Genomic DNA, 22503 nt, shown 5'->3' with positions numbered 1-22503 from the left:
GACCCACAAATTCTCAGCCTTTCAAATGAATCATTATTCTGTTAATAATTTGTGCAGTCTCTACATACTGATACAGAGTGCATAGTTTCTACAATGAGGTGAAGTAAAGTGCAAAGTTTGTGTATGCCTCCCAAAGAAGAGCATTACTAGATAAGGGTGCTCAGTGCGTTATGTACAATCGGTGCAAAAAGTGCTGTCACTAAATCTACGTGCAAGGTGCATTCTTAGTGGAGCATGCAAGATTTCTGTATCTAGGTGCAAGGTGCAGGTTCCCTAGTGGAGAGCCAAGATTTCTGTATCTAGGTGCAAGGTGCAGGTTCCCTCCAGCTGTTCAACTGAGACCATGAGCCAAGCTGTCCGCTCCTACATTAAAATTCCTGTACAGAGGTCAATACAGTTCAATGAGGGTATCTTTTCAGGCAATCCTTTGGAAGTTACTCGGTCTCTTTGTACAAAAAGTGTACAGAGATTTGCTCTCGCTCACACATTACGGATCAACGAACAAATTCCCTTACTGTTGCAATTGCTGCAAGCAATATCTTTCTTAAGAATGTGATCTGTGAGTGACAGAGAAAGCCAATTATCATACTTGATTGATGTAAACAACAATAAATTCCAATAAGAAATTTTGCACAAAATTTTTTTTTCGATAACCTGCGGTTCAATGGAAAACCAACTAAACAAGGATATAAACCGAGGAGCAGAAGCTTGTTATTATGCTCATGTTCAGAAAAAGAGTCTAGAAGGTGTAAAAGGTGCAAGGGTAAGTCACCTACAGTCTGTTACTGAGTGCATTCTCTACTAGGTATGGAAATTCCATGCAAGGTGCATTTTGTACAATTGTGATTTGTGCATTTCTATACTACATTTGTAAAGGCTGAGAAGAGGATCTAATTGATTTCTCATCTTGGTCCTTATTACATCTTGGTGCTTGAAGAATCTTCCTCAACAGCATTCATGACTGGGTTGTCATAACCATTACTGATAATGGGACTGGCATCTGTTGGGAGAAAATGAACAGAGTTATTATTAAAGAATACAATAAAAGCTTCAGACGAGTCTGGCTGCTAAAAACACAGACACAAAAAAATTTATTAGCGATGTTAGATAAAGCAACCGTCTTATTTAATAGTACTCTTAAAAATGTCATACTACTGAATATAATTCATCAAGTTTGACACAAAATATCGTGGTTTAGATTTTAACAAAAAGTAAAAAAAAAAAAAAAAGATATCAGTTAAAAAAGTATTACGATCATGTCACGGGTATTCTGTTAAAGCAATGTCTAATCTGTGATTTGTCGTGGTTTATCTTTCATGGTGTTCCAAGTATTCCAGGCCTCTGTAACTTTTCTCAGTACAAGTCTCAAAACTCTCCCAGAATTCACGAGAACTTCAGCATTTTCCAAATTACTTCACGCCATTAAAACGGTATTGGCATTAACCATTTATTAGGCAAGCCAGGGTACATGCCAGCTAGGTCTGTCATTTTGTAAAGTAGGCCATGGATACCCTACTCAGACATTAGGTGTATTGATTCAAAAGCCTGACTAAACTAATAATAATAATATTGTAAAAAAGAAACCCAGAAAATGACTGAGTATAACTTGTTTACTTGTATTTACATATTATACAAGTTGTACTCAGTAATTTTGTGGGGGTTTTTTACATCGTCAGAAGAAAACTGAAAGAAGTTTTTGTTTTTGAATAATAATAATAATAATAATAATAATAATAATAATAATAATAATAATAATAATAATGATAATAATAATAATAATAATAATAATAATAATAATATAATAATAATAATAATAATAATAATAATAATAATAATAATAATAATAATAATAATAATAATAATAATAATAATAATAATAATAATAATAATAATAATAATAAGAATATTTTTGAAGTCAGACATCGGAAACTGTCTTTTACAAGTATTGTACTCTACATGCAAGCGTCTTTACTGGTGCAATCTTGCTCATTTCCTTTGTCGTGCCCCTGCCTACCATTAATCTAAATTTCACATACATAACATCTGCAGCATTTCACTCCAGAAATCCTCATGAAATAGAAATATACAGACAAAAGAGACGTTAGTACTGGAAGCAAAATTTACGATGAGAGAATTTCATAGGCACATCGACCTGGAACACCTGGTCACCTACCTGAGTACTTCTCAGAAGGTCTCCAGCGCTTGGTGTACACGAGGCAAGTGAGGGCGAACAGAGAGAAGCACACCAGAGCAGCAATCAGGCCCGTCAGAAACTTGGACTGAAATAAAAACAAGCACATCATTCATATTCACTTTTCAAAACGAACAATAAGAATGACAATGATCATGAAACAACTAAAAAATAAGCAGAGGTTTTTCTGTACAGCATGAAATGCTGCGTGAAACTTTCAGCCATGGCCCGGTGGTGGCCTATGTTGTTGGGTACATATAGTAGTGCCAGACGCATGATCATGGCTAACTTTAACCTTAAATAAAACAAAAACTACTGAGGCTAGAGGGCTGCAATTTGGAATGTTTGATGATTGGAAGGTGGATGATCATTATAACAATTTGCAACCCTCTAGCCTCGTTAGTGTTAAGATCTGAGGGTGGACAGAAAAATAGCCATCTCATTAGTTTTCTTTTACAGCAAACTAAAAGATTGACAGAAATATAAGCACTATAAAAGTATAAAGTCCCATAAAAATGATTATATAAAGGATAAAAGGGCAGCAGAAAGAAGACTGAATACGTAAGGTTCAATGAAGATGAGGACTCTGAGATGAGTAAGGAAGGGAGAAGGTTGGAGAGAGCGCAAAAATTGTGATATCTTGGTTCAACAGTGGCTGGCATCAGGGTAAAGAAAGAGTGTATAAGACAGAAGTGAGACCAGCACTGATATATGGCACTGGAACATGGTAAAGAGGGCACAAGGGAAGAAATGAATGCGGCAGAGATGAAAATGCTTAGAGGAGTTTGTGGACTGACAAAAACGGATAGAACCACGACTGAAAGAATAAGAGGAACTACAAAATTGGTAGAACTATCAAAAGAAGGTCTGTTACGGAAAAAGACTGCAGTGGTATGACCATGTGATGAGGAGGGAGGGAGGAGGCATTATGAAGGGAGGAAAGTGATGTTATTGGAGATGCAGGGTGAATGGCGAGAGGGAGGAGACCCAAGCGAAGGAAGAAGGTCATAGATGTTGTACAAGAAAATCTGAGGGACTACCCACTGTCAGAGGACGATGTGTAAAATATAAATATGCATCCATATATATATATATCATATATATATATATATATCTATATATATATATATTAATATATTTTTAATTTATATTATATATATATATGTGTGTGTGTGTGTGTGGTGCATGTGTGTATGTATGTATACATTATTTATGTCTGTATGTATGTATGTGTGCCTGTATTTCTCTGCATCTTCCACACATACATGTATGTGGGGTCGATGCTTCTGACAGCTGTATGTTCTGCAGATGTATGTTCTTACCATGATATGCATCTACATACACACACACACACACACACACACACACACACACACACACACATATATATATATATATATATATATATATATATATATATGTGTGTGTGTGTGTGTGTGTGTGTGTGTGCGCGCGCGCGGATGCTTATCTTTTGCAAGACTTGAAGTATTATGAACAAGAACAGACATCTGCAGAGACCAAAACTATGATACTGAGCAGTTGTGCTACTTCAGGTGCTTAGTTCTATAATCGAGCTAAATTTGAATCATGTTGAGACTGAAACCAAACGCCTACTGAGAGCCAAGACTCAGTGGCGGAACTACTCGGGGTGCAGGAGGTGCAATGCACCAGGGCCCCCCCCCCCCCCCAACTGTGATTGGGGGCCCATCTGGCCCCATCATAATGTCTTAGTAGATTGATTTAGTAATATATTTATGAATATATTTAGGTAATAGAATTAATGAAAATATAAATGATAATGATAATGATGATCGTAGTAGTAGTAGTAGTAGTAGTAGTAGTAGTAGTAGTAGTAGTAGTAGTAGTAGTAGTAGTAGTAGTAGTAGTAGTAGTAGTAGTAGTAGTAGTAGTAGTAGTTTTTATTTTTATCTACACTATAGTCTCATCATTAAATGGCAATTAATTTTACTTTTCATGATAGAGGCCCACTCAAATGATTTGTACCAGGGCCCATAATGACTTAGTTCCGCCACTGGAAGTGACAGCTACTAAGACTTCGACTCCTACGAGCAAACTTGCTCTTTTTAAAGGATATAATTATAACTTTGGTAATTTCGATTCCACTTTTATGAAATTAGAAGGATAAATTGAATTTTTATTTCACAAGATTCTCAGAAAATGGTAATTGTATACTCAATGACATCTCACATAAATGAATGTAAATGCATGGAAGGATGTAAGCTTAACATATTACTAGAAACATGCATAGGCTCGTTTATTGTTCATCCAGGCACTCATGTAAGGGAAGCACACTGTTTTCTATAAAAAAATATATATTTTCTTGTAGGTTTCAAGCTACACAGGAGATATCGAAACTTATCTATGCTTATTTGAGCCCAGAATACTTCTACCTGCAGAGTGACTGATATAAAAGAAGTAAAGTATGACCTCACCTGATAGACTTCACCCCAGAGGTCAGCAGGAGGCAGAGGTCGAACTTCCAGAGGAACAGCATGAGCGCGGACCTCACTTCCTACTTTCTTGACACACGTGTGGACACCAGCATGTTCGAGCTTGATGCTCTGCCAAAACACATTCAGAGAATGAAACGAAACTTCGGTACAATCAAAAGTATAATCTTACCATTCACATCGATACAAGCTTGGTCTATTTTAATCCTCCGATGGCCATATGACGTCTGCAAACTCTTAAGGTTGATAGAGCTAAAAAGAACAGCAAAATAGTGAACAGGAAAAATATAAGTTCACTCAAGAAATAGTTTTCACCTTAGCAATCTTCAATAACCAAGTGTGGGTGTAAATATGTACTTGTCATGAGATAGTTTGAAGAGGGTCATTACTCAATAACAGGGACGAGAAACGATTTAGTGCAAAAATAAAAATGTTTCTTTACTTATCGAGAAGGACTTCAAGTTCACTTTCAAGCAAGGCCCTTCACTCAAATGATAAATAATTTCAAAGCAGGCTAAGACTCAGCCTGACTCTCCACTTACTTTCCTGAAGTAAAACCTACAGGTTAACAGGAGTTACCAGGTGACACTCTATAATCTCTACAAAGTAAACCCCCATAATTCTCATGTGCAGACTGGGAAGGAAAGATAACCATCGTAGTTTGTTTCTCATTTAGTGGGACAACAGTGAAAAAGGACATTATCGTGTGTGCGTACCAAGAATGACGTTTTACGTGTCACTCATACTCTTTTTAAACAAATCATTATCCAGTAAATCTCAACAGATTCAGTTTCCACTTGAAAAATGTGTCCTTCTCTCTTATGTCACACTCGAGAATCATTGTCTCCACCTAGCATTTATAATTATGGTGAGCATGCAACGTCGTAGACGCCAAAATGTTGTTATTTTCCCCCTTTTAAAATGGCACATGGAAGAAAAATTTTTGGAATTACCCAGCTCAAATAAAAATACATACTATTACGAAAGTACCATACATTACTATGGACAACTAATTAATTATTACCCATTCATGTTTAGCCAAAAATAAGGTAAGAAGAGAGAGAGAGAGAGAGAGAGAGAGAGGAGGAGAGAGAGAGAGAGAGAGAGAGAGAGAGAGAGAGAGAGAGAGAGAGAGAGAGCATTTACTTCAAATTTCATGTGTTTGTACCTTGAAAATGATGCTTCCGTTGGCGTAGACAGTCAGTTCCTCGAACTTAAGTACTTCAGTGGGATAAAGAGCTTCTCCTTCACCATGAAGAAGCCAGAACTCCAAGTTTCCTTCATAGTTACACTCCAGCTCATACTGCAATAGTAATAGGAGTAATATTTAGTACACCGCATAATAATAATAATAATAATAATAATAATAATAATAATAATAATAATAATAATAATAATGTGTTTATGGCTTTTATCATATTTCCGGCGTTGAGTTTTGACTTGAGTATCGCCTTGAGTCTCTGCATATATTCTTTCCTGATCGTGTCCTTCATCTCTTGGTGTTTTATATCTCCTCCTTCCATTATTCCCAGGTATTTGTATCCTGTCTCATCTATGTGTTTGATGTTGCTCCCATCTGGTAGCTTTATCCCTTCAGTTCTCGTTACTTTGCCTTTTTGTATGTTGACTAAGGCGCATTTTTCTATTCCAAACTCCATCCTGATGTCCCCAGATACAATCCTTACAGTCTGGATTAGGGTATCTATTTCCTTGATGCTCTTACCATACAGCTTGATGTCGTCCATGAACATCAGATGGTTGATTTTGTTGCCTCTTTTCTTGAGTTGGTACCCGGCATCCATCTTCTGTAGTACTTTTGTCATGGGAATCATGGCTACTACGAAGAGTAGTGGGGACAGTGAGTCGCCCTGGAAGATCCCTCTCCTGATATTAACCTCTGCTAGTCTTTTTCCAGAGCTTGTAAGTATTGTATTCCAGTTGCGCATTGTATTTTTGAGGAAGCTGATGGTATTTTCCTCTGCCCCATATATTTTCAGGCATTCTATTAGCCATGTGTGTGGGATCATGTCGAAGGCTTTCTTATAGTCTATCCATGCCATGCTTAGGTTGGTTTTCCTTCTCCTACTGTTCTTCATTACCATTTTGTCTATCAGGAGCTGGTCTTTTGTGCCCCTACACTTCATGGGCAGTGCCAGTAATCAGATACAGCGCAGGAATAGTGGAATGGACGAAGGCAGAACTCCGCAGCATAGATCAGAAAACCAGGAAACAAATGACAATACACAAAGCACTACACCCAAGAGCAAATACGGACAGACTATACATAACACGAAAGGAAGGAGGGAGAGGACTACTAAGTATAGAGGACTGCGTCGACATCGAAAACAGAGCACTGGGGCAATATCTGAAAACCAGTGAAGACGAGTGGCTAAAGAGTGCATGGGAAGAAGGACTAATAAAAGTAGACGAAGACCCAGAAATATACAGAGACAGGAGAAAGACAGAAAGAACAGAGGACTGGCACAACAAACCAATGCACGGACAATACATGAGACAGACTAAAGAACTAGCCAGCGATGACAATTGGCAATGGCTACAGAGGGGAGAGCTAAAGAAGGAAACTGAAGGAATGATAACAGCGGCACAAGATCAGGCCCTAAGAACCAGATATGTTCAAAGTACGATAGACGGAAATAACATCTCTCCCATATGTAGGAAGTGCAATACGAAAAGTGAAACCATAAACCACATAGCAAGTGAATGCCCGGCACTTGCACAGAACCAGTACAAAAAGAGGCATGATTCAGTAGCAAAAGCCCTCCACTGGAGCCTGTGCAAGAAACATCAGCTACCTTGCAGTAATAAGTGGTACGAGCACCAACCTGAAGGAGTGATAGAAAACGATCAGGCAAAGATCCTCTGGGACTATGGTATCAGAACGGATAGGGTGATACGTGCAAACAGACCAGACGTGACGTTGATTGACAAGGTCAAGAAGAAAGTATCACTCATTGATGTCGCAATACCATGGGACACCAGAGTTGAAGAGAAAGAGAGGGAAAAATTGGATAAGTATCAAGACCTGAAAATAGAAATAAGAAGGATATGGGATATGCCAGTGGAAATCGTACCCATAATCATAGGAGCACTAGGCACGATCCCAAGATCCCTGAAAAGGAATCTAGAAAAACTAGAGGCTGAAGTAGCTCCAGGACTCATGCAGAAGAGTGTGATCCTAGAAACGGCACACATAGTAAGAAGAGTGATGGACTCCTAAGGAGGCAGGATGCAACCCGGACCCCCACACTATAAATACCACCCAGTCGAATTGGAGGACTGTGATAGAGCAAAAAAAAAAATAAAAAAATAATAATAATAATGATAATAATAATAATAATAATAAGGCAAAGTGACAAAGACTGAAGGGATAAAACTACCAGAAGGGAATAGCACCAGACACATAGATGAAACAGGGTACAGATACCTAGGAATAATAGGAGGGGATATGACTAAGGACACGATCATGAAAGAATATATGCAGAGATTTAACGCGATACTCAAGTCAAAACTCGACGCCGGATATATGATAGAAGCCATAAACACATGGGCGGTACCAGTAATCAGATACAATGCAGGAGTAGTGGAGTGGACGAAGGCTGAACTCGCAGCATAGACCAGAAAACTAGGAAACACATGACAATACACAAAGTACTACACCCAAGGGCAGATACACAGATTATACATAACACGAAAGGAAGGAGGGAGACGGCTACTAAGCATAGGGGACTGCGTCAACATCGACAGCAGAGGACTGGGGCAATATCTGAAAACCAGTGAAGACGAATGGCTCAGGAGTGCATGAGAAGAAGGCATGATAAAAGTAGACGAAGACCCAGAAATATACAGACAGGATAATGACAAACAGAACGGAGGAATGGTACAATAAACCGATGCACGGACATTATATAAAAAGACTAAAGAACTGGCCAGCGATGAAACATGGCAATGGCTACAGAGGGAAGAACTCAAGAAGGAAACAGAAGGAATGCTAACAGCGGCACAAGATCAAGCCGTAAGAACCAGATATGTTCATAGAACGATAGATGGAAATAACATCTCACCCATATACAGGAAGTGCAATGTAAAAAAACGAGACCATAAACCACATAGCAAGCGAAATTCCGGCATTTGTACAGAACCAGTGCAAAAAGAGGCATGATTCAATAGCAAAAGCCCTCCACTGGAGCCTGTGCAAGACACACCAGCTAACTTGCAGTAATAAGTGGTACTTGAGGAAGTGATAGAAAACGATCAGGCAAAGATCCTCTGGGACTATGGTATCAGAACAGATAGGGTGATACGTGCAAATAGACCAGACGTGATGTTGATTGACAAAATTAAGAAGAAAGTATCACTCATCGATGTCGCAATACCATGAGACACCAGAGTAGACGAGAAAGAAAGAGAAAAGAATTGATAAGTATCAAGACCTGGAAACAGAAATAAGAAGGATATGTGATATGCCAGTGGAAATTGTACCCATAATCATAGGAACACTAGGCACGATCCCACGATCCCTGAAAAGGAACCTGGAAAAATTAGATGCTGAAGTAGAGCCAGGACTCGCGCAGAGGAGTGTGCTCCTGGAAACAGCGCATATAGTAAAAAAATGATGGCTTCCTAAGGAGGCAGGATGCAACGCGGAACCCCACTTTAAAAAAACCACCCCGTCGAATAGGATGACAGTGATACACCAAAAAGAAAATAAATAAAATAATAATAAGGATCTTTCCTAAATAGTGACCTCCAAGGGTTTTTGGGTGTCGTTATCCAGTCTAGTTTCTTGGAGGATCATTATCTTTACTTATGATATATTTACAGTCTTTTGTTTGTTCTTAGGGTCATGCCCGATGGCCTTGTATTAAACACGCCGCAAAGGTGGACACATAACAGGTTAAAACCCTTGGGATCACTATCTAAGATAGATCCTATATAATAATAATAATATTTAGGGGTGTACACAGTCATAATTATAATAACCAGCTTACATGAACTACAGCGTTCAGAGGCGGTAAACCTCCATCACGCAACACTCGCCTCCCTCAAAAGAAAAGAAAAAAAAATTCCCTTATCTACATCCAAATCTCCCCCAAATTCTTACTACTTGCTACCAGCCAAAAGGTCGACCTTTAGTTAAAGGTTCTTGAAATTACACACGCAATTTTTATTTATCTATTTATTTATTTATTTATTTATTTATTTATTTATTTATTTATTTATTTATTTATTATTTATCATTTTCTAGGAATCCGGCTGACAAACTAACAAGCAAATGACAAACTTACCTATCTTAACTTTGACTAATTTAGTCTCTGCTCCCAGAATAACACACGAAGGAAAACATAAATATAAAAAAATCTAATAATGCCCCATTTAGTTTAGCATGATTATTCAACAACTTGTGATATACGTACAATTGCATGTCTCGTTAAAATTCATCTTCACAATTCAATTGTCCACGGTCCACGAACGTAAATTATATTCCAAATATTGGTTTATTCGCTCCTAGCAATGACCAAATAAAACCCAGCTTTTAGCTGGACTATCCATAAAAATTCTTATTCCACATCTGAATTCTGGTCGAGCTACATAAATATACAGGGGGTCCATAAAGTCCCATTACCATTACAATTATTTATTGCTCAAAAACCATTTAACATAGAGTAATGCAGTTTGTTGTAGAATTTTCTATATTCCCCCAAGTTTACATTCAGAGCAATTCATTCTACAAAAAACTGCATTGCTCTATGATGTATTGTTTCTGAGCAATAAATACTTGTAATGGTACTGGGACTTTATGGACACCTTGTACTTCATGCCAAGGTCTAGCTTTATGCATCTTTCAGGGTGATGCTACAATTAACAAAATGCAAACACACGCGCAAGCGCGCACCCATACTTCCACAGAAACGTGTGCGTATATCAATCAATCGTCAATAATTTCATCACGAAATGGTATAAACTCCATACTGGTGCAATCTCGCACCGACTTCTACTTACAAATTCAGTTTCCAAAGGCACTGGCTTTGCGACGATATGCCCTCGGCTCCAGTCAACTGAAGCGATCAGAGATGCTGCTACCAAGAGCCACTTCATCCTGGAATATCTGCCGAAAGAAGGTCAGCTTTAATTGATGCAGTTGTCGGGGTGGGGGTGGAAAGATAAATTCACAGAGAGAGAGAGAGAGAGAGAGAGAGAGAGAGAGAGAGAGAGAGAGAGAGAGAGAGAGAGAGAGAGAGAGAGAGAGAGCAATATCACGTGCATAAATCATTTGCTTTCCTTAATTTACATAAGCTAAGGAATTAATGTAACCGTATAACAGTGGGGACGATACAAATGATAAGGCCTTGATCAAGAGTATTAAAAAAAACTGTATCAACGTTGGGCCAAATTCATTTAGAATGTAATAAAGACACTTCTTAATCAAAATGTCTTCAACAGCTTCATTTAGGATATTCACTTAATAGTATTTTACTTCTTTCAGTTTTTCTGGCGTCACTCCATTCCGTACCTGGTGAAAATGAAACGTACGTCTCTATCAGAAGTCTTTTCAATATTACTCTCTTTTATGCCCAGGAGCGGGTTAAGACTGACAAGCGATTCTTTTCAACTACCGCTATCAAAACTAGTTTTTCTGTTCATGAAATCAGAACGATTCCGCCCGAGAGCAAGCTGGACATTCATGAGAACGGAAGAAAAGGAGAAAGCTGAACTTGCACAATTTATAGAGACCTTTTCGGCGAACGGAACCGCTTAAGTTCGTCAGCTGTTTTCAGGTAAAGATCGCGATATCGGATTTTACGCTTAAAAAAATTAACTGCGAACATGAAGCACGAATGGATTAAGTATATTGCTGATATCTCCAAAGTCGGCAGGGATTGGATGTGATATTCATTTGCGATTTTAGTTATCTGTATACTTCACCACCATAATTTCAGCGAACAATCCCTGTCGCAACAGCTGACAATCGTTACATAAACAATCATATATAAAAGCGTGAAACCACCCAGGAATCTTTTTTTTTTCTTTTCTTTTCTTTTCAAGGATGTTGACAGGCACACGTCATTAATCATGAGTAGCAGTGTTCTGGTCTTGAGTGTTCACGAACGTGGAACAAAGATATAAAAATAGTTTCCGTTTTCTTGAAGTTGTCGGATGATAAAACATTCAACGCGTTTACCACTAGATATACTATACTTTGTTTTTTTTTTCCATCTGTCCATCCGCCTGTGGTGTTTGCGTATGGTAACACTGCGTCACGGGCTTTAGATAGTTACATTCAGCTTACATTCAACAATAATAATAATATCCTATTTCAAATATTAACGGTGTACTTCAAATACAGTAAATTATTAAAACACTTTTCAGTCGCAAATGTACACCCAGATATCCTTTTATTTACCTAAAACTTACACATAGCGTAACTATTTAAAGCCCGGGACGCAGTGTTACCATACAATAACATCAAAGGCGGATGGACAGTTGGAAAAAAACAGAGTATAGTCTATACTGATCTGATACAGTCTATATTAATGTACTTTGACAATGTTTCTTTTACAAACTGGAACTTTAACATGTAATAAATCTTTCTTTTCTGAAGGCATACCTTGTTGAATTTTCTTTGCAAATAAGTAGATTTGAAGTGATATTGCAGATTGTTACCTTGTTAGCAATAATGTCACATCTTCCCATTTTTCCTTTATTTGGGTACAATTTGTTCTACCTTTCACTTTATTTCGTTGAAAACTTTTCCACTGAGTTTCTTCTGCAGTTAATAACCTGAATATCAAGACTCTCCTTTCAGACAAGACTTGTCTTTCCTTAAGTCAGTCATCAGCATCACTAGCACGTAGTAGCCTAATTGACCATACGGCTTGGCAGTTCAGATTACGAGGCACTATAGAATTGTAATAAATCACTTTTTTTTTGTTTTGGTTTGGTACTGGAACACCGATTGACCATGAAAATCTTGCTGATTAGTTGGTCACAAACAAATCTAGAACTTGAGAGGTGAGACACAGATGGTCAGTAACCTGAGTGAGCTATTGCAAGGTTTTGGTCGATCTCCTCCTACGTTCGATGTAGGAGAAAATAGATGAAAAACTCAGTGGAGAACCCACATAGAGAGAGAGAGAGAGAGAGAGAGAGAGAGAGAGATATTTTTTGTTTTTGTTTGTATGGTGTTTTTACGTTGCATGGAACCAGTGGTTATTCAGCAACGGGACCAACGGCTTTACGTGACTTCCGAACCACGTCGAGAGTGAATTTCCATCACCAGAAATACACATCTCTCACTCCTCAATGGAATGGCCGAGAATCGAACCCGCGACCACCGAGGTGAGAAGCAAACACCAAACCAACCACGCCACTGAGGCGCTAGATGATAGAGGAGAGAGAGGAGAGAGAGAGAGAGAGATAGAGAGAGAAGAGAAGAAATAAAGAGAAGAAGAGAGAGAGAAGAAAGGGAAGAGGGAGGAGAGGAGGAGGAGAAAATTTTCTCCGTCTACTCTTATAAAGAAGGGGAAAAAAAAAATGACAAGTCCATTGTCAGAGTGACCAGACAAGGGATTCCACAACTCCCATCTGGTTTACGGCGAAGCGAGTTGCTCCTGAGGGTAGGGTGGGGGTGGGGATGTGTGGGGGGGGGATTAGGTGAGTGGGAGGTAAGAGGGAGGAGGGGGAGGAGGCCAAGGCTTAATGAGCGATGGTAACAACAGCACAGGTAGACGAGGAGGCGAGACAAGACCAGCAGGCTCCCGGGTTTCTCCCAATCCATTATCTATGTAATAATAGTGGTGTTGCTGCCGCCATGAAATTCAGGACCGCCGCTTTGTAAGTCCGAGTTTCACACACACATATACACAAAAGACGTCTAATTTTATGCATTTTGCATTGCGATTCCAAGCCTCCTATTTCTGGAAATCGAGAAAGTAAGCGCGCGTTGCATGCCTGTTTTGTTTTCAAAGATCCGGTGAGTGTGATCCGCTTGTTTTCGCAATATTGTACACAACACATACACATACATATATGTATACCATATATATATATATATATATATATATATATATATATATATATATATATATATATATATATATATATATCAGTCTCCCTGTGTAGTGGTCACCAGATGACCTTGCGTCCCTTACAGTACAAGATGCTTTTAGCAAAGATGGGTTCACTGCGTACCAATTTTACATGGAAACAGTATGCAGCACATTACAGTTATTTTGTGTTCCGACACTCTAGGAGAGCGAACATCTGTTGATTACACGGCAAATCACATCAAATAAAGCAAGTTCCAGGTACCACCGAAGGGCTGGGAACCAATTCAGCTGGTAAAAAATAAATAGATTGTCAAAATGGTAGCCAAAATGACCCAGCAGCTGCATAAAATCAAAATATAAATGCTGAACAATGTTTCTCTCTAACGTCTGACTCTGTAGAAGCTTTCTTTCGTCTATTCGAAGATGACTGGGAAGAACCACTTTCTTGGTCGTCCCACATAATGATCTTCCTTTAAATACCTGGGGTTACATTGCCCATCATAAAACTTTCGTCAATAAAGTCGGGTCAAGCTTTTCGATCTTCTAATGGCCTATTGGACATAATCGGGGTATCTGGTATTACAAGAACCAAACAGAATAAAGGACCAACACCTTCAAGAGAATTAATTACATTCACAAGTGTTCGTGATCTAGAACGTTCATCTAAAACTTTTTCTTCTCATGAAGGTCATACTTTCTACTGTCTTTTTTTCTTCTTTGCCCAGGGACTTTCCAAACAATATGTTCGCTCGGGGATGGGCTGCAATCTTTGCTGTACAGCATTTTTTTTCTTTCTCTCTTTTTCCAGTATTCAGTCTCAGTATACATTTCAAGCTGTTAAAATTGCAGCAAGACGATGCCCATGAGCTAAAGGAAAAAATAGGTCGCCGAGAATGAAAGACTTTAAATGTGGATAGCAGTGTCTTTTCAGTAATTAAAAACCTTTCAAGACGTTCGGAATTTTATTGGCAGCAATCCTCCGGCATCTTTTTTTTATTTTATTGCATCTTAGTTCTTTATTATCAGCTTTAATAGGGCTTTTGCATCACTAAAATTCTCCCCTAAAAATTGCAAGCCAGTCTACAAAGCCTTAACGATTGAGAGATCGAACAGTTGCACATTTTCTTTACTCGAGTCTACTTTGGTTCAAATAGGATATTAACACGTAAACCCCGGGGTAAATTCTTATCCATAATAATCAGCATAGCGAATGTAAAGGATGAACACCAATTCCAAATATTTCTAAACGATTTTACGTTCTTTGTACTGACTTCGTTGGCTCCAACTGACGATGAGAGAGAGAGAGAGAGAGAGAGAGAGAGAGAGAGAGAGAGAGAGAGCAGCAATATGAATATAAATTCACCTAGAACTCTAAACATTCTTCATTGAAAATGAAAGGAACTTATTAGACCTCATACTCTCCTGGTAATGTCGTCATCTGTTGCCCTGCCTTCATTGTTTATTTCGACGGAAAAGGTCGAAGGACTCTTCTCTTTAATGAGTTCAAGTTACAGTTTCTCGTTGGTTAGTGAAGGGCGCTGAACGACCCACTGTTCCAGTTGAATTAAATTGAACTGAAGTTAGTTAAGGCCAAGGACTGGGACCTATGAGGTCATCCCGCGTTGAAAAGGAAATCGAAAGGTGTAGCAGGAGATTACTCTCGCAGCTGCTCTATGAATCTACTGTTAAGAGAGGGTAGAAAGTAAGTTGGAAGAAAGATAATATGAAAGGAGATACAGTAAAAGAAACGAAAGGGGTTGCAGCTAGGGGCCGAAGGGACGTTGCAAAGAACCTTAAGCAATGCCTACAGTTCACCCAACGAGGTGCACTGACGGCGCTACCCCCTACGGAGACCTTCCAATGGATGGGATCATTATTTACTAGTCACTTAGCGTGGGATGAAGACCATACAACCAATTCTCAAATCTTGGGTTCTGACGCTGCCTCTTCCTCATGGTCGTCTTCTCCCATCTTCGTTCCCAGCGACTGATAGATTGGTTGAATAGATTCTGTAAACTGGCTTGCTGCAGTTATGAGCATTATTGTCGGAATCATATATTCTGAGCAATAACCTAAACTGAAACAAACAGATCCTCCACAAAAAATTTTTCACAAGTCAGTGACTTCATCCACACATATCTTCAATATTCACACGGTGCATCGGTAAATTTGTGGAGGAAACTAGCAAACTTTGGAAGGAACTGATAATAATTGATATCTTTTAATGAAACCCAGCTTCCTCGACAAACAAAAATGTAGCGCTTGATTAAAAAGAAAAAACTCTCCGACAACCATGGAGCGAGAATAATTACCTTCTTCGTCTAGGTAATCAGGGAGGAAACATAAGTGGCTGAGATTGCTCAGATCAAAAACCTGTATTGGAAACGTATCTCCTTGACAATGCCTAGTACTGTAGGTTGGCCGTCTCCCGAAGCAGAGTTGATCTGGAAATGTTCCTCAATTTCTGGCTGTTCGTTGCCGTACTTCTGACAGAGCCGTCTGCCATGAAAAATTAATACATATACATAAGACTATTATCTTCATTACTAGTGGAGCCTTTGTATTTAAATCGCCCATGGACCATAGTGCACCAAGGAATTGCTCAAATTCGAAATTTATCTTGTGGAGGGTAGTACTTCCTTTCGGCTTAATCTGCATAAACATTGAGGCCAGCTGCATAATAAGCCACTGTGCTCTACAGCTAAAGACAATCACCGCTGTAAATTGATGGCCAGTTTAAGATTTGGAGCCTTCAGTTACTTACGTATCTATGTATACATACATACATAAATAAATATATATATATATTATATATATATATATATATATAAATGATAATGGTTTATCTCAGAAAATACCCAAAAGTTTCGTCCTTCAACGGACCTCTTCTTGGAGCGTTTATATCATTTTCCTATGTGGAATACATTGAATTACCATATCTTCGTGCCTAAGAATTACCAGTACTGTCATCCCTCTCTCTTCTCTCTCTCTCTCTCTGTATATATATATATATTATATATATATATATATATATATATATATACATACATCTATACATATATATATATATATATATATATATATATATATACATACATACATAAATATATATATATATATATATATATATATATATATATATATGTGTGTGTGTGTGTGTGTGTGTGTGTGTGTGTGTGTGTGTGTGCTCACGCGCATGCGATTGCCTTTGCCTGAAGGTATGTTGAAGATTTTCTTTTTCCTATTCATACAGCTATCGTTATCATCAATCTTTTGTTTATTTTTTACGAATGATTCTTCGATTTACTAGTTCTCTACCATCATCTTTCGTGCCCATGAAAATATAAGACTCTCAAGAGCACATTGCCTGCGGAACACGGGTGAATGTCGAAAGAATCCCAATGACAACATATTGGCCTAGACAGTTATTTGCTCAGTTCAGGGACGAACATTGTTCATTATTGTTGACCAACTTTTTAATGAACTCAGAACAGATGAACGATTATTTCTGGAAACAGAAAGAGATCCAGTTCCTTTCTGTATGCCATTACTTTTCAATACATATAATTTCAAACAGATTAGGAAAAGCCTGATGAGGTTACAAGAACGATTTCAAGATGGAATTTAAGTCTCAACTTCGTCAAGGCCAAACGTGTGGCGGAGTAAGTTTTACAGTATTAGAATGTTTCTGCAGGTCTCAGAAGTCTCAGATTGTCTTCAAAGGCACAAAAGAATGACCGTACAAACAACTGCACCTATATCATAAAAAATGAGCGTGCACCAATGCATATATTTTATATTTAAAATTCATATAAGATAGGAATTCCTGACTACAAGCGGAAATGAACGACGCCAAGAGCACCCATGAGGACTCGCTACGACCAGCATACAGAGCGGGCTGTGATAAGTTTATATATAAACACACTGTGCGAATAACACACATAAGAGAATTCCACAAATAATTTGCAAATCTACACACAAGAAAGGCCACTTGTAAACAAAGTGCGAACATGACATTCACGAAATCTCCTTTTCCGTGGCAGGAAACGCCGACAAACATCCACCTACTCAAAAGGATATGACGTCATCAACGATAACATCCTAGACCGACTAGGCTACAGTGCACGAGGCTAGTCACATTGCAACATAACCAAGAAAAAAAAAAAAAAAAAAAAACCAAAGCTAGTTTTCATGGCGTCCTGATCTCTTAATGAATTTCGTCCCAAAGTAAAAGCTTTTTATTTCATCAAAATGCCTTCAAAATCGCTCGGTGGACCCGCAACGAACCCCAGAGAAAAATGAAGCGAATATGAAGAAAAACTGGTCGTGGAGGAACAGGTATGACTACCCATCTGTTCAAGCCGGGATGCAGAAGGCATTCTGGACGTGTTTGTCCGAAAATTGCCTTTTTCGTCTTTTTTATTAAGGGTTTAACTTCGCTTGACACGCCGAATGTTGGGTATGTAAAGAAAGAATTAGGAAAGTCATAAAAGAAGGCGAAGAAGAAGAAGAAAAGACATTATCGACAAAGTATACGGTTAGAGAAAAAGCAGGGATGCGATAATGACACCCATACAAGAACGAGAAAATAACAAAATTATTAATGTATATTACAACACTTTCGGAGTCACGCACAAGGACTCATATACATTGTTTGGTGGAAACAAACACGCTGTTGTTATCTCAACGTTATCAAGGCTAACATCCGAGAATTAATCGCAGTACAACTACGCCTCTCACAGACACAAAAACACTTGCCAGGAAACATGGACTAGAATAAGCGCTAACAGCGAAAATCACACGTTATACTGAATGATCTCTCTGCACTTTTCATTTTCTCTCATGGACGTATTCTGCTGGGTAGAAGTGTATTAATGGTCTTTCTCTCCCTCTCACACACACAGTATTCTACATATATATATATATATATATATATATATATATATATATATATATATATATAATATATTATATATATATGTGTGTGTGTGTGTGTGTGTGTTTTACTGAAACATTATATATATATATATATATATATATATATATATATATATATATATATATATATATATCATATCATATCACATTTCCGTGATTCTTATACATATATCGAGCTACAATGTCCTTTAATATCTAATTCGCTCTACCTCGGAATTAATATATTTTCGTATATGCTTAACCGAAGGGGAATTTTTTTCTCGATAATAGACTTGCCTGGACCAGGGCGCGAACCTATGGATCCTTTCAAATCCAGGAACGTCAGTGAAGCTTTACCTACTACACCAGTAGGTAAAGCTTCACTGACGTTCCTGGATTTGAAAGGATCCATAGGTTCGCGCCCTGGTCCAGGCAAGTCTATTATCGAGAAAAAATTCCCCTTCGGTTAAGCATATATGAAAATATATTAATTCCGAGGTAGAGTGAATTAGATATTAAAGGACATTGTAGCTCGATATATATGTAGAATCTACTGGTCATTTTTACCAGATACATCTAAGATTGTAATAGCTACAATGCCCTCTTAACTTCTCAAATTCTTTGCTCTTTTTTGGATACGCTTGTCACTACAAAGCCTTGAGCTCCAGCTTCAAGGAAGTTTTTTTTTTTTTTTCTTCTTATTTAAGAAATCCTGATGTCAGGTCAGCGGGGGACGAACCAGCCATACCATAATCACGACCTGACCACCAGAAGGTTAGTTAAGAGGGCAATGTGGCTATTACAATCCCATATGTACGATCCTATTTCCGCAGCCGAGGTGGCTTTGTCGAATCTACCGTCTATGACTCGTGTCATTTCTTTTCGGTAGAAGCTTGTGCGACAAGAAGAACATTGACCGTAATCATTCCTGAATTTTTGTTTCTCCGTGCATGGCGGAGGGAATTTCTCTTTTTATTTCAGTCATACATTAATTAAAATGTGGTCGTTTCATTCTCAGATTTTAATTTTTCATTCTTAAAGATTTGCAGGCTCTAATTTACGGTTAGTATACTCCGAAATCTCTTTATTTAATTTTCCGGATCTTTGAAGTCCTGTACGGTACGTGTTTCATCATGTAAAACTCTCTCTCTCTCTCTTATTAATGTATATATATAGATATATATATATATATATATATATATATGTGTGTGTGTGTGTGTGTGTGTGTGTGTGTGTGTGTGTGTGTGTCTCAATATCGTCCACAGGAGAAAAGAGAATAAAAGACTTAGTAGCTCGACAATTTCGCCTTCCACTAGGCCTCTTCGAGAGCTTTATTTTAACTAAACAGAATGAGTACTACAAAAATTCATAAACACTTTCCCACTGGAAAAAAATAAAATAAACATAAATGTCAAAGTAAAAATTAGGTTGTTTAAATCATAAACAAATGGTCAAATCAGCAATTCAAACAGGTTAAGAGAACGATTTGGTGATTGGTCATTTAATCTTTTCTCTGAATTTGTACTGTTGGGAAACAGTATGAAGGAATAAAGGGTCCAATTTATATATGCCCTGACTGATATTAAAGTTATTTTGTTTGCTAAAACATATGCAAGCTACTTCTAACAAATTTCTTGCAATCATATCTTTTTCTTTGAATAATGTCTCTGTTTTGTTCCAAAGGATAGGACAGCCACAATTTTGTATATGTAAATTCACAGCACTGTTTGGAGAAATTGTTCTCACACAATATCGATGCTGGGAAATTCTCTTATCGATATCTTTTCCTGTTTGTCCCAGGCAGAATTTGCCACATTCACAAGGTATTTTGTAAACCACGCCTTCTTCTTGTTTGGGGCTGTTGCAAATAACTGTCTTTCCTACTGTGTTGGAGTAAGAAAATACTACTTTAAAGTTTAATAATCTCAAAGGATAAACCATACCACTGAATGAAGGGTGGAGTGGGAGAACCAGAGTACTACTCATATCATATTCCTTTTTGGTGTTTGTTCTTTAATAAGTTTCTTTAGCTAAGAATAAACATTCCTCTATTTCCCTGATCGAAAAGTTGTTTTTCATGCTAATTCTCGTGATAATACTAATCTCCTCGTCTAAATATTCAGGACTAACTAGTCTAAGTGCTCTTAAAAAGTGACATCTCAAAGCTATGTACTTCACATTGCGTGTATGGAATGCAAATGGGCAACTGTTTGTCTTCTGTGTTGTCTAACATATACATGGAATTCTATGAAACTCGTATTGCCAACAGCATATTACCAGATGATGTTTATTTGGGTTAGATGCGTGGATGACACTTTTACTGTTTGGAGTATAAACCACGACACTGATAAATTGCTATCTGATCTTAATTCTTTAATACCATCAATAAAATTCACCAAGGAGAAAGAAGCAAATAACTCCATTAATTTTTAGATACTAAAATAATAAGAACAGATAATGGCCTAAAATTCAAAATTCACAGAAAAGCTACAAATAACAACCTAATGATCAATGCAAAATCGACCCATACACGCAATGTGAAATACATTGCTTTGAGATGTCACTTTTTAAGAGCACTTAGACTAGTTAGCCCTGAACATTTAGACGAGGAGATTAGTATTATCGACAGCGGAAAAAGGATCGTAAGCCCACGGTCTAGACCGTGCGTAAGTCATCGCCTGAAATAATCCCGAGACGTTCTAGACCTAGGAGGAAAGTCCCTGGTTCGTCCGGTTGGAGAGGGGAGCGCCCGAACCTAGAACCTAACCTTTCAGTCTCTTGACTCACCTCGTCCTCGGGAAACCCTCAGTCTAGGAAAATTAAGCTTTCTACCCATTGCGCGTTACTGGCTCTGACACTAACATACCAATATACACACCACTGCAAAATGCTTAACATAGACGAATGATTCTTATTATTTGGGGTTTCAGAAACAAGACCAGGATTAACTTCCAGAGAACATTTTGTCAACCTGCCTGAAAACATACTGAATTTGTGCGGCCATTTCATTGTATTTATGGCATCGGTAAAATAATTGAATACTGTATGAATATATATATTATATATATATATTGTATATTATATATATCGATATAAATATATATATATATATATATATAAGAAAATTATATATATATATAAATGAAAATTGTTCAACAACGATTACGTGGTATTGAATGTACAGGTAGGCCTAAACCAACGGTCAGCCTTAAGCCCATTCTTATTCACTCTGTTGCTAGAGTGAATAAGATCTGAGACGTGAAATCCCCTGGACAATACTCTATGTAGATGATGGATTTTTTGTGTGCAACTGATGATGAAGGACTAAATATTAAAGCGGAGGGATAGAATCAAGACTGTTGGAATGCGCTGTGAATTTGAGCAAGCAGAGAGAGAAAATAGTAGATCTCGAGATAGATTTTCATAAGTTAGAAGAGGTAGAACATTTTAAATATCTGGGGTCTGTGATCCAAAATACAGGAGACCTAGATGAAGAGTTGACCGGAAGGAAGGATACAGTCAGGGTGGAGTAGTTGGAGGAAATGTAGTGGTGTGATGTGTGATTGTAAGATGACGATAAAACTAACATGCAAGTTGCACTAAATCACTTTATTCTCACTTATTATTTCCAGAATGAAGGTGATTACAATTTCATGATTACTATATTATTTCTTTGACGGACAGATCGTCAATTATACATTGCCATGCCACCCATGATAATAATAATGGCTACAGAGGGGAGAGCTAAAGAAGGAAACAGAAGGAATGCTAACAGCGGCACAAGATCAGGCCCTAAGAACCAGATATGTTCAAAGTATGATAGACGGAAATAACATCTCTCCCATATGTAGGAAGT

The 22503-nt window shown here is 37.9% G+C and overlaps 1 protein-coding gene across 2 annotated transcripts in view; it reads right to left on the bottom strand.

Moving 5' to 3' along the window:
• Window positions 1–316: 316 nt before the first annotated feature.
• The window catches only part of LOC135202090 (uncharacterized), a 33793-nt gene continuing 11606 nt past the window's right edge, over window positions 317–22503 (bottom strand). The window contains exons 1-6 of one of the 2 annotated variants that reach the window (XM_064231345.1): window positions 12290–12390; window positions 10684–10789; window positions 5831–5965; window positions 4645–4773; window positions 2174–2279; window positions 317–1000 (exon numbers count right to left, since the gene is read on the bottom strand). In XM_064231345.1, coding sequence (XP_064087415.1) covers window positions 918–1000; window positions 2174–2279; window positions 4645–4773; window positions 5831–5965; window positions 10684–10789; window positions 12290–12375 — 645 coding nt within the window. In that variant the 5' untranslated portion in view covers window positions 12376–12390 and the 3' untranslated portion in view covers window positions 317–917. Of the gene's footprint in view, window positions 1001–2173; window positions 2280–4644; window positions 4774–5830; window positions 5966–10683; window positions 10790–12289; window positions 12391–22503 lie in introns of those variants that run through there. The other variant, XM_064231351.1, reaches the window with a different exon arrangement.

This window comes from Macrobrachium nipponense, chromosome 23 (assembly GCF_015104395.2).
Source record: "Macrobrachium nipponense isolate FS-2020 chromosome 23, ASM1510439v2, whole genome shotgun sequence".
In the NCBI taxonomy this organism is placed as follows: Eukaryota; Metazoa; Arthropoda; class Malacostraca; order Decapoda; family Palaemonidae; genus Macrobrachium; species Macrobrachium nipponense.
The sequence above is the reverse complement of the archived record's forward strand: the minus strand, read 5'-3'. Positions and strand labels throughout refer to the sequence as shown.